Source organism: Festucalex cinctus, chromosome 16 (assembly GCF_051991245.1).
Source record: "Festucalex cinctus isolate MCC-2025b chromosome 16, RoL_Fcin_1.0, whole genome shotgun sequence".
NCBI classification, from domain to species: domain Eukaryota; kingdom Metazoa; phylum Chordata; class Actinopteri; order Syngnathiformes; family Syngnathidae; genus Festucalex; species Festucalex cinctus.
Genome location: NC_135426.1, coordinates 6351222 through 6363572, shown reverse-complemented (window position 1 = coordinate 6363572; position 12351 = coordinate 6351222). Strand labels below are relative to the sequence as shown.

General features: G+C 43.7%; 1 protein-coding gene across 6 annotated transcripts in view; it reads right to left on the bottom strand.

The window, feature by feature from the left end:
• The window catches only part of LOC144003742 (kinesin-like protein KIF21A), a 35479-nt gene continuing 23128 nt past the window's right edge, over positions 1 to 12351 (bottom strand). For 3 of the 6 annotated variants that reach the window (XM_077500277.1, XM_077500279.1, XM_077500282.1), the window contains 24 exons: positions 10128 to 10233; positions 9874 to 10062; positions 9062 to 9261; positions 8812 to 8919; positions 8492 to 8560; positions 7655 to 7797; positions 7429 to 7573; positions 7091 to 7288; positions 6900 to 7001; positions 6140 to 6305; positions 5966 to 5986; positions 5600 to 5657; positions 5405 to 5459; positions 4616 to 4788; positions 4434 to 4547; positions 4223 to 4255; positions 2982 to 3118; positions 2835 to 2919; positions 2602 to 2691; positions 2367 to 2525; positions 2178 to 2295; positions 1935 to 2105; positions 1139 to 1335; positions 1 to 952 (listed from right to left, as the gene is read on the bottom strand). In XM_077500277.1, the coding sequence (XP_077356403.1) occupies positions 895 to 952; positions 1139 to 1335; positions 1935 to 2105; positions 2178 to 2295; positions 2367 to 2525; positions 2602 to 2691; positions 2835 to 2919; positions 2982 to 3118; positions 4223 to 4255; positions 4434 to 4547; positions 4616 to 4788; positions 5405 to 5459; positions 5600 to 5657; positions 5966 to 5986; positions 6140 to 6305; positions 6900 to 7001; positions 7091 to 7288; positions 7429 to 7573; positions 7655 to 7797; positions 8492 to 8560; positions 8812 to 8919; positions 9062 to 9261; positions 9874 to 10062; positions 10128 to 10233 (2895 nt within the window). In that variant the 3' untranslated portion in view covers positions 1 to 894. The remainder of the gene's footprint in view (positions 953 to 1138; positions 1336 to 1934; positions 2106 to 2177; positions 2296 to 2366; positions 2526 to 2601; positions 2692 to 2834; positions 2920 to 2981; positions 3119 to 4222; positions 4256 to 4433; positions 4548 to 4615; positions 4789 to 5404; positions 5460 to 5599; positions 5658 to 5965; positions 5987 to 6139; positions 6306 to 6899; positions 7002 to 7090; positions 7289 to 7428; positions 7574 to 7654; positions 7798 to 8491; positions 8561 to 8811; positions 8920 to 9061; positions 9262 to 9873; positions 10063 to 10127; positions 10234 to 12351) is intronic. The other 3 variants (XM_077500278.1, XM_077500280.1, XM_077500281.1) reach the window with 2 other exon arrangements.

Below are 12351 nucleotides of genomic sequence, written 5' to 3'. Positions count from 1 at the left end.
TAGGCCTACAGTACTTTGAAATTTATTCTCACATTTGCAGCCATGATCAGCAGGAAGACAGCAACATTTGCACTCAATTCTATATTTTTTAAAAATGCACAAGGGTAATTTCAGTCCACCTGATTCAATGGAGAAAACTTACAACTTGGGAATACAACTCCGCAATGTCAAGTGCAAATAAAAAAAGGAAGCTAATGTTTCATTGTTATGAAGATTATGACATAACCTTTGACCAGTATAATTTCAGGGCAGTTTTATTGCCTGATATTACAAAACAAGAAACAATATACCCATAAAACATCAATTTAACTCACATTTTCAGGACATATGACAAGAAGAAATGCCTAACTGGCCAAGTCAAGGACTAGATGAGCTGGTGAACAGTAAATGGGGACTTGAATGAGGAAAAAAACCAAAAAACAACAACAACATGTATTCATCATACTAACTTCATTGCAAAACACAGACATGGATTTTTTTCCCCCCTCTGTCAGTGCTGCAATAACCCTTAAGGCTACAAGTACTTTAACTGTCAGCTACAGAGGAACATGTCATTGGATTAGGCCAGTGTACGTAATATATTATGCAGCCCAATAAAAGTAGAGGAAAAATCAAAATAGTGCTTCAGCTTCCACTTTAGAGAGTGAATAAGAGCACAATGCAGCTTCAGTAGTATTTTGGTCCTTGGATTCACACAGTCAAGACTGGAAAGAAACACACACAAAGTCCAAAAGTGCTGCTGGTGAAGCGAACAGTAAACGACGCAGCATTTGGAGAGAGAGCAAAAAAGAAAAAAACAGTGCAAGCGAGCAAAGCGTCGCACTAGGAGGACTCAAATCAAAGCAAAATCAGTGTTTAGGGTTTCAAATCACTTCTGGCATTTTTCTGGAACCGTCAATGGATTCCATCCTCGAGAGAGCCTTTGGCTTCCCAAATCTTCACTGTGCGGTCACTGCGTGAAAACACAGTTCAATATCTATTAGTTGAGAGAATATGTCATCAATAATCACAGAAGCAGCTGTCATGATGGACATGACATGACGTGACATGTAGGACAAACCCGATCTGAAGTGAGTTGATTTTTGTGAAAACAAGCACAAAATGAGTCCTTACACTTGTGTTGCAATATGTGACTTACTCAGAGGCGGTGAACAGATGACTCCTGTTGGTAGCCAGGCCATTAATGGGGCTGTCGTGGCCTTGCATGTCACCGAGGGGCGCTAGAGAGTCGGCGTGCCAAAGGCGCAGAAGCCCTCCTCTGCATCCGCTCAGCAGTGCCGAAGAGCCAGGAACCACGCCCAAAGCGCTGACCCAGTCCGTCTGGGAACTGACTGACTGCGAGAGGAAAGCTCCACATTCAATTTGGGATTTTCACACCTGTTAAATCTTTTTTTTCCCCTTGAAAAAAGAAACCTGGCTTTGCACCACAACTATTTATTTGTAAACATTATGGAAACCTCATAATTAACTCATTCACTGGCAGCCATTTTCACTGAAGCAACCCCCCAGAATATTTTGTTCTATTGCTATAAAAACATGGAACCTACCAAAGATTAGAGTCTCTTCCTTATCAGGGAAAAAAAGTGTATTTCTATCTGTTTCCATTTTGCAGCAATTAGCATTAGCATATAGCTAAGTTTCATCATTATTCACAAATCTGCTCAGAATTTTTGGGAAACAGCTTGTTTTCAGGATGGCCGGTTGCTCTATTATACTCTGCTGCCACTTGCTGGCCGTTTTTTTGTAACACCTACAAGTGCTTTAAGCGACCTCTTTATGTCAGAAGCTGCATCAAAGCCTTCTGTATGCTCTAGCATTAAAAAACAACAACATAAAAAACGTATAAATACGTCTTTGGCACACTTAATACATTTAAAGTAGAACGTATTTATACGTTTTTGAGAGTTAATGAGGGGGAAATTTTCCTCACTGACCCGCAGCAGCCGCTTATTGGCCAAGTCCCACTTTTTCACGACGCAGTCTTTGGAGCCGGTGTAGACAAAGTCGCCGTGCAAGGCCAGAGACTCCACGCTATCCTGATGAGCGGGGTCCAACGTGTGGCAGGAGCTGATGCTCCCCTGCGCTCCTTCAGTCACCTCAAACATCTGGGAAACAATAATTGCCTGATACGTTTGATTCCAACCCTTTTTCGTGACATCTTTTAGAGCGTCTCCTACTTTGATGTGATGATCTTTGGAGCCGGTGAGCACCAGGTCTTGTCCGCTACCTAAATGATCGACCGTCAGACACGTGATGGCCCCCAAATGGCCGGTCAGCTTCCCTGTGGAGGCGAACCTAACACCACGCCAAAGTCAACTAACTAGCCCGTGCGTGATATAATATACATGCAAACATGTTCGACTTACTTGCGGAGATCCCACATGCGTACCGCATTCCCGGCAGCAGCGTACAGGAAGGAACCGGCGGGGTTGATGGCGATCTGGTTGATCTGACTCTCTCCTGGAGGGATAGAGAAACTTCTGGCTGAGGAACAGGTGTCGCCGCTACCAACTTGACCTGAAGACCTATAAAGCAAGCAAGAATATTATGAGGGACACGTACGACTTCAACATTGATGGACGTGGCAGAATGTGTACTTACGTAAGTGTGCGTATACATTTTGCGCAATCCCGTATGTCCCACACTTTGATGTACGCGGTGGAAACGGTAAATACGAGGCTGGAAGTGTACCTGTGATAAAACAGTGCAAGAAAACAATGCAGGCAAGGGGGAGCCGATATGGCCTTAAAATAATTACAAATCAAAATACATCAGAAGCCTGATTTTTGTGGAAAAAAACATAACAAAAAAATCATCCAGATAGTAATTCATACCTGACTGAGACGACGCTGCTAGGATGATCCGCTAAAGACATGATTTCTTGGCCGGTCACCAAATTCCACACCTTACACGTTCGATCTGAGGGAGAATGGCGTAATTAAGGGAGGGGTTACATACCTTTAAGAATTCTTAATATTTACCTTTGGACCCCGTAAAAAGCAGATCTTCTGTGACGTCCACACTGAGGACGGGCTTGGTATGGCCCTCGGCAACATGCACACATTGAAGTTTGGCCGCCCGGCTGGTCTTGGGTGGTGCCATGGGGTTGATTACGCCTCTGGAATATGAAAGACAAAAAAAAAAAAAAGAAAGAAATAAAAATATACAGTTGAAAATAGGTTACAGCTAATTTGATTTTCGATCAATAATCAGGACCACTAACAATGGCTAACTTATTTTTATTCTCGTTGGTGATATTGCTTCACAATGCAGATTTTAATTGTTTCAGTTTTCACGATTGTAAACGACTGATGCTTGATGGAAAATGGATATACATTATCTCATTTAATCACATATAACCTGTGTATTCAATAATACTTATTCAACACAGTGTAGTAAGAAGGTATTAGAAAATTTGTTTTATATTGTTTCAAAAGGATGAGTGGGTCACTTGCTTGCTGGTGGATTTCTTATGTGTAGGCTTGAGCTCTGTTAGAGATAATAGTTAAAACAAAACATGAAACAAAGAGAGGGGCTTTTTTATTCTTTTTTTCGGTCAAAAGAAATTTGAACCTTTTCATTTTGCAAAAGACTCAGTCTGTGTTCTTATGCTGCATTTGAGGATGGTCGGAAGCCGGACTTTTCCCTGAGTTCAAAGCAGGAAGTGTCTACAGGAACTCGGAAATTCCACTTGCAAAATCAGAAAAAAAAAAAAAAAGAAAAAAAAAGGAACCCGACTTCACAGACAGACTACAAATGACGTCACTCTACAACAGTGACCCCTTTCAAAACACAGTGAATGGTAAAACACAAATTTACTTGAGTATAAAACTACATAACTTTCTTCATTCATAAATACTCGACGTAACTTCACATGATGGTATGCCGATATCTCCCTGCATAAAATTATACAGTGAATTACTGAACTGCATGGGATGCTTATGAAATAAAATAAAAACAATAAATGAAGCAATATTGCGAGAAGGTAAGTTTACTGGAGGTCAAAATGAGTTTTAAGAATCAAAATAAAAAACAAATTTACCACTATTCGCCATTTTGGTTGTTTACTTTCACTTCGAACGCTTTCAGGTCAGAACTGGGAAAAACCAACTTGGATATATCCGACTTCCGAACATCCTTGAACGCAGCATTAATCTTGTCACCAAGCGGATTTTCTGTTTTAACCCTGATATGCGATACAAAGATGAATAAATAAGGGTACCTATGACCGTCAAATACAGGAGACTCATCCAATCTGGAAAATAGAAAACAAAGCAAAACATATGTTGGAAATCAAAGTACAGCATTGCCGCAGAATCAGAGATGAATTGATATTGATTGGTTTCTAACAGCCTATTTCTGCCACAAGAAGGCAGCAAAGTACTACTTTTCATTTAGACATGTCTTCGGGTGTTTTGGAGTCATTTGCTCACGTTTTCGCATCTCCCGGCGCAGCTGTGGCCTTTTCTTGCATTTTCCTGTGGGTAAGAGGAGAGCGCTCAAGCTGCCTCCTCTCAGCAGGGCTCGTGGGCGACCTCGATCGGAAGCTACCAGAAATCAAAAGTGTTAAGTGTAATGTGACGGTTTTCAGGGCTAGTTTATTGTTAACTCTTACACAGCGGCCATGAGAGAAGACGGGGGGGATTGACGGCCTGGATCCGTAGGCGCGTCCTGGTGCTCGGCCAGGGGAAGCAACGGACTCGGGAAGTCTCCGGTGGGCGAGTCAAAGTGTGGCTCTCCCGTGGTGGCGTAGAGAAGCTCCATCTGAGTGGCGGTCCTCCTGCGAGCCTGAGGGATCAACAGTAGGGGCAGGAACCTCTGGTTACCTCACAATTACACTCTACGAAACAAGGCTCACGATAACGGGTATCTCATATGACGATACTGCATTTATTGATACATCGGTCAGGTAATAAATCCACAATAATATACGATAAAACTACTTATAACATAAAGTGATTGTTTCTTTTCAATGAGAAAATTGTTTCTTTTTGTAGCCTACCATCACTGAAACACAATATTAATTTTTTTTTAATAAAAAACATTTTTTCATAGAAACGTATGCAAAAACTGATCAGTTGCTACTGATAGATGTCAAATTCTAAAAGTAAAAGTAAGCTCATGAGTCTTCTTCGCCTGAAGACTTGCGTACATTTCCCCACCACTCTTATGAGGTGCTCCCTCTCGCGGCCTGTCAAGTAATTGCTCAATAAGTAATGAACAATGGAGCCATTCTAGTGGCTGTATATTAACTACAAATATTGCGCTACTTGCGTAGGCATATTGATAATCTATCAGGAGACAAAGTATCACGATTTATCGCGATATCAATATATCATACTTCTAATCAACAGTAATTACAAAATATGAATGATAGTTGGCGTGGTCGCGTGTGGTACAGTACCTTGCTTCTCGGACGTGAGTCGCCGCATAGCTTCAGCAGATCTGACGGCAGCGTGCTGAAACAATATAAAGGCGAACGGCTTCAGCATTTTCAGTTTTGAGGAGCAATTCAAAAATTGTTCTTTGGATGACAAATCCTATCATACGCAAAGAAAAATAAACATTTTATGAGAGTAAACAGATGCTAATGTCTTACCTGCCGTCTGCAGCCGGACTCGGGTTAGACTCATCGCTGCTGCTTTCGTCCCCATTCTCTATAAACATGGACAAATACAGAAAGCATAAGAACGCATCCCAACATTTACACGACGTCCATGATCAGGAGTTTGCTTCTAGAGTTCAAAGCACAGTAGGGTAAAAAGGAGATAAAGGCCCAGGATGACAGGAAACACAGAATCATAATGAGATAATCATATCAAGAGCTGGCGAAGACAGAGGGAAGCAAACACAATGATTTGGGCCACTGGGCTCATAGATACAAGGGTCAGGATTTCTTGCAGATCATTTCCATATTTCAAATCTCGACGTGTAACAGCTCTCATAACACGTATCTATTACTCACCTGGCGACAGGTAACCTAACTCTTGAGTTCACACAACAACACCAGAGAAGACAAAAGAAAATCAAATTCAAACCCGAAATTAGGAAGTGTTTAAAGCAGGAATGAAATATCACATGCATTAAACTCTCTGAGTGTAAAAAAATAAAATAAAAAATAAAAAGTAGCGGGTCCGACCTTGGAGGGCGCTCCCCAGCAGGGCGTCCAGCTCGGGGTTGATCTCGGCCTTCTCCTTCAGCATGTGGAACAGCAGCTGGTTCTGCGTGGCGCTGTTGATCTCCGTCTGCTTCAGACGGCCCTCCATCACTTTCAGCTGCGAGTCCTTCTGAGCCGCCTGCAGGCCCTGAGGGGTCACAGGAAACCGGTATCTAACGTGGCAGACTCATCAGACCACATTAACTTTACTGTTTCAGAGTCCAACTTATAATATTATATATTTTACCGGACATAGAAGTCTGACCGACGACTGGACACGAATTCCCACATGTTTATATACTATAGTGTTAATTTGATCCACCATTTTTAAGTTTAGTCTCAGTTTTAGTCCAAAATAAAAGTTATATTCTGGGGACACAAAGAAGACCTTAACTATTTATTTACATCGAGAGGCGAGAAACAACGATAGTTGAACAGAGGAACGGAGGTAATAAATCCAACAAAAACACACACTTCTCAGTCAGGCTTACATAGACAGCGAATCGATCTGATTGCCTGTGGCTAGACATGTGGGTAACAGGACTGACATGGAATTATCTGATTGGCTGTTGACCAGATAAAGAGATTAAAGATTCCTGACATCACATAGGTTCTGACATCACATAGCGTCTTACCAGATGAAACTAGATGCTAGTTACATCAGTTCAAAACAGACACTTGACTACACGGTCATGACCCAAACATAACCCTATCAAACTATTTCACATAACAGCAGTGTCACCTTATTGATGGCCATGGTCATGAAATGGTCTAAAAGGAAGCGTGCCTCCGACAGATTACACGAGCTGACCACCGCCGTCACGTCCACCGTGTCTCCTTCCTCCTGCGACCCCAAAAACAACAGCGCATGAATTTGAGTGAAATTTTTTGTTGACACACGGCGAAACCGTTGCGTCTTCCGTTTTTGTCGACCTTGGCCTCTTCCATCTGCATGATGTTGGCCTGGCAGTCGGCGATGCTGTCGTTGATGTAGTCGATGTTAGCGCTCAGCGATTCCAGCTCCTCGTTCAAGGAGGTCAGCGAGCGCTCGGCGTCCAGGGCCACCTCCGCCGCCATCTTGCATTTCTTCCTGGACACTCGCTCTCGCCGCTTGGTCAGCTCCTCCCTTTGCTGGAGTGGTATGCAAGAAGATTAGAATTTATCAAAAGCCTGGCTGACATTAATAAATGGACGATTAATCCTGAATCAATGTGAAAGGGAATTGGGAAAGTCTATTTTGTCTCTGTGTTTGCACGCTTGAAAAATCGAACCTTCATGAGTCGATTCATATCCGTCTCCATGTTGGAGATGGTCATCCGCTGCATGATGATGTCACTGACACGGCGCTCCAACGACTGCCATTTGGCCCTGGCGGTCCGGCTGAGGTAGCTGCTTCCCATCCGCACTGGTAAAATCCTAAAAGGAAAAAAAAAAAAAAAACGTTTCTGTTGAGATGGTTGATGAGCTTGATCAACAAACAGAGTTCAAGTGATGCACCTGACGCCGTTAGACGATGTTCCCGAGGAGGACGGTCTTCCTGGAGTGCTCCGATGGGACGGTTCCGAGAGGGTTTCGGGTAAGGTGAGTCTCCTGCTCGCCTTGCCGGACACCGGCCTCACTTGACGTCTCAGGGCAGTCACCTAGAAGTTCAGAAAACACATTTTAAAAGGATGGCCAACAATTAAAAAAAAAAAAAAAAAAAAGGGATGAAAATAGTTCCAATGGGGAAATTAATAATGATAAAATAGAGGAATAACTTTCGTTATGCATGTTACAATAACTATTCTAAAAAATAATCACATAAAAAAAAACAGGATAAGAATACAGTGAAATATAGTATGTATGTATGCATTCAAAATATCATTAAAATAGAAATAAAAATAATTATGAAACGTGCTGAATAAAAAATACAAAACAAGACAAACACAATAAAAGAAACATGAAAAATATGGTACAAAAAAAAGAATAAAATGGAAAGTACTGCAATGAAAATCAAATCAAATCATAAAAAAATAAAATACAGCAATTAAAAAACATTCAAAATCAAACATGATGAAAAATCTATTGAAACAAAAAATAAAATAGTATGAAAATCAATGAAAAACTCAAATAATTACAAATAAACTACATTAAATTGAAAAATTAATTAAAAATAAAATACAAATAATATAAAAAAATATGTAAAAATACATAAAAATTATTATTATTATTATTATTATTATAATATAATAAATAAATTAATTAATTAAAAAGAAAGACCACTATGAGAAATCAAATAAAGTAAGGCAGCGAGCAATAGCATTTTGAAAAATCCTCAGTAAAGTATGCTCTCACCTCTTCGTTCTTCCTACGTAATATTAACTCCTGCTGTCTCTTCTGTGCTTCAAGCTGTTTCACTTGATGCTGCCAGGAAAAATAAACATCCAATCAAGCTAAAAGGGCCTCCAATTTAATGTCATGAAACACGTATCAGCCAATCTAAAATAAACAAATTACATTGGTATGTGAATAAATGGGAAAATAAAAATGAACGTATCAATTCTTGGATAGTATGCAAATAGAGGATGGTTATAATTTTAATCATAATCTCTGCTGAAATCGTTTGCATTCAGCTTGTTGTCATGATGTGAATTTTCAACTTTCTCTTGTCTGACCTCAGCTCTGCGCTGGTCTTTCTTCAAAGATGCAATCTCCCTGTTCCTCCTGCACTCGGTGGCCCTGTTACGCTCCTGTTGCTCCTTCATCTGACGCATCAGCGCCACCTAGTGAACAATGCCATATTTGAACCCATATTCCGTGGAACTTCTTACAACTGCCACAACAAATTCATCTCACAAGTCAAAGGATCACCATAACTCTAAAAATAAAAATAAAAAAATGCAAAGTGTGCTCCACACGTCGAACCTTCGTCTTCTTCATCTCGGTGACGTCCAGCTGCAGTTTCTTGAGTTGCTTCTCGTACCGCGACTGGTTCCTGAGCAGGCGCGCGTGCTCCCTTTGGGCCGACTGGAGCTTCTGCAGCTCCTTGTTCATGGAGCTCAGCTTCCTCTCGTACTCGGCCTTGATCCTCTTGGCCTTCTCTTCTGTGCACGACTCCACCGAACCTTGGGAAGCACATACTCAACATATAACAAGCTGATTTTGGTTCAATCAAAACCTAGTTTCCAATTTAAACATTTTTTCCCCCACACCTAATATACATATATAAACGACATTTTAAAGTGGAGTTTTGCCCGAAAACACTCAGTTTTATTAAACATTAAGTACAATACATTTGCATTTCATCTTAAAGAATTGTTTGGTTTTAGAACATTTATTAAGATGCAATTTTTCGCTCTCTTTTACGTGCCTTATATTAGTGTTAATTTCATCAATGAAAACTAAACAAAAATAATTTCGTCAACACACATTTTTCACCAGACTAAAACAAGACTAGACTGGACTAGACTAAAACCCTCATTAATAATAAGTGCGACTAAATCCATATGCATTTTCGTCGATTAATGAAGATGAGACAAAAACTGTACTTCATTTCATAAAAACTGGACTAAAATCTATGGACATTTTAGTGCATGAACAAAAACGAGACGAAAGTTATATTATTTTGTAAAATCTTGTCTGTGCTAATTTGTCACCGTTTTCATCAAAGATGAGAGAAAATTTTATGTGAAATAGTGTTAGATCCAAAATTTTTCAGTCTGGGCATTTTCTCTCACCCATGTTGTGTAGCACTTTGTCCCGCTCCTGCTGCGTGTCTCGGATTTTATTCTGCAGCATGACCAGCTTGTGCTCGTACTGCTTCTTGAGCGTGTGCAGGCGCCGCTGGCTGTTCTCCAGCTCGTCGATCAGCTTCTGCTTGATGGCGATCTCGCACGTGATGTTGGCCAGGTCTGCCTGGACGTCGTCTGCGCGCCGAAATCCGCTTGTCACATCCCCGCTTCATCTGATTTCGCTACGTCTTTGTCGTTACCTTTTTCATCCAGCTCATCCGCGTCGGACTCGTCGGACGTCTCCTCTGCCGCCGTGTCAGAGTCCTCTTCCTCTCCGTCCTCGACTTCCTCGTGGTCACTGCCCTCCTTGTCGCAAAATGCAATATTCACACACACACGCAATAAAAAAACTGATTCAATTCCTTCACTTAAAATTCAAAGTATACAGACTGAAATATAAAAAAGGTGTAGTGATTGGAACATAATTCACCCACGGAACGTTGGGACGAAGGAGGAGTTGGATGGGATGAAAGGATAAAAGAATAAAATGTTGGTAGGTCTGTGAGCCTCATGCAGAGTGAGTTGTTGTTGCTGTTAAACACTGAGAAGCTGATATCAATAAACCGCCGGTCTTTGGCTCCGGACTTCAACACTCTGCCTCCGACTCCCGTCACTGCTCGCTACATTGGTGACCCCGACATCCGCCTCGTTGACGTTTCCGAGGCTGAGAATTTGATCGAATTGAGCGACATGGCGAACTCCGCTGGTCTCAAGTTACCGGAGTTTTGGGAGTCGGCCGCGGCGACGTGGTTTGTACTTTGTACAAGCTGAAGCTCAGTTTGCCATCCGGGGAATTACGGACGATTCCACGCGCTACTACCAGGTCGTGGCCGCGCTCGGGAGCTCCACGGCGGCCAGAGCCGTGAGTTTTATCACCTCTCCCCCGGCAAGGGATATGTACGCGGGGCTCAAAGCGTACCTCCTTAAGACCTTCGAGCTGTCACGACCGGAAAGGGCTCGCCGCCTTTTCGCCATCCAGGGCCTGGGGGACAGTAAGCCGTCCGAGCTAATGGAAAAAATGCTGAACCTGCTTGGCGCGGAGGAGCCGAACTTTTTGTTTATTGAACTGTTTCTGCGCCACATGCCTCCTCATGTCCAGACAACGCTAGCGAACACTACCATCTCCGAGCCACGTGCTCTGGTGGAGGAAGCTGACCGTTTTTTCCTGGCCACCCAGCGTTACAACCACGAGGTCTTGGCCTCTGCACGCGCCTTCCCATTCCCGGCGACCGCAACTGCACCTCATAAGGCACGCGCTGCCGTGGATAGCCGATCAGCCCCTGGCTTATGCTATTTTCACGCACGTTTTGGAGCCAAGGCGAAGAGGTGCCGCGCCCCTTGCTCCTTTGTTGCGTCGGGAAACGGCAACGCCTCCACTCAGTTGCAGCTGTGAGTGGGGGCGCAGAGTGCCGGCTGCTGTTTATCATGGACACCCTCTCCAGACTCAAGTTCCTCTGTGACTCCGGCGCCCGCAGAAGCGTGTTGCCTGCCTCGGCTGAAGATGCTGCCGGGGGCACTCATGGCCCGCACCTGTCAGCGGCCAACGATGCACCGATCCGGACCTACGGCACTAAGACAGTGGATGTATGTTTTGGAGAGCGCCGGTTCACGTGGGACTTTGTCACTGCGGACATTTCTTTTCCCCTTCTTGGCGCGGACTTTTTGTGGGCCCACAGTCTACTGGTGGATGTTAGAAATGGCCGCCTGTTGGACGCTTTGACGTTTTCCACTGTTGCTTGTGGGTGTGATGTGGAGACGTTTGAGGGCCTCGCCAACCCGCCCTCAGATGACGACGTGTTCACGCGGCTTCTTGGAGAATTCCCCAGCCTGACCACGCCTACATTTGCAGCCACTTCTACCAAGCATGGGATCGAGCACCACATCGAGACCGTGGGCCCGCCGGTTCACGCTAAGGCCCGACGCCTCAACCCTGATAGATTGGCCACAGCTAAGTCCGAATTCGCCAACATGGAACGCCTTGGCATAATTCGTCGTTCGGACAGCCCGTGGGCCTCGCCTCTCCACATGGTTCCGAAGTAGGACGGCGGCTGGCGACCGTGTGGAGACTATCGCCGCCTCAATGATGCCACGACGCACGGTCGCTATCCGGTCCCGCACATACAGGACTTTTCTGCCCACCTGGCAGGTGCGAAGGTGTTTTCCAAGGTGGACTTGGTACGGGGCTATCACCAAGTTCCGGTCCACCCCGCCGATGTGCCTAAGACTGCTGTGATAACACCTTTCGGACTGTTCGAGTTTCTCAGGATGCCATTCGGCCTTAAAAACGCGGCCCAGTCTTTTCAGCGTCTCATGGACTCTGTTCTCCGGGACATGCCGTTCCTCTTCGTCTACTTGGATGACATCCTAGTGGCCAGCTCCTCCATCGGAGAACACCTTTCACACCTGCGGCAGCTATTCTCCAAG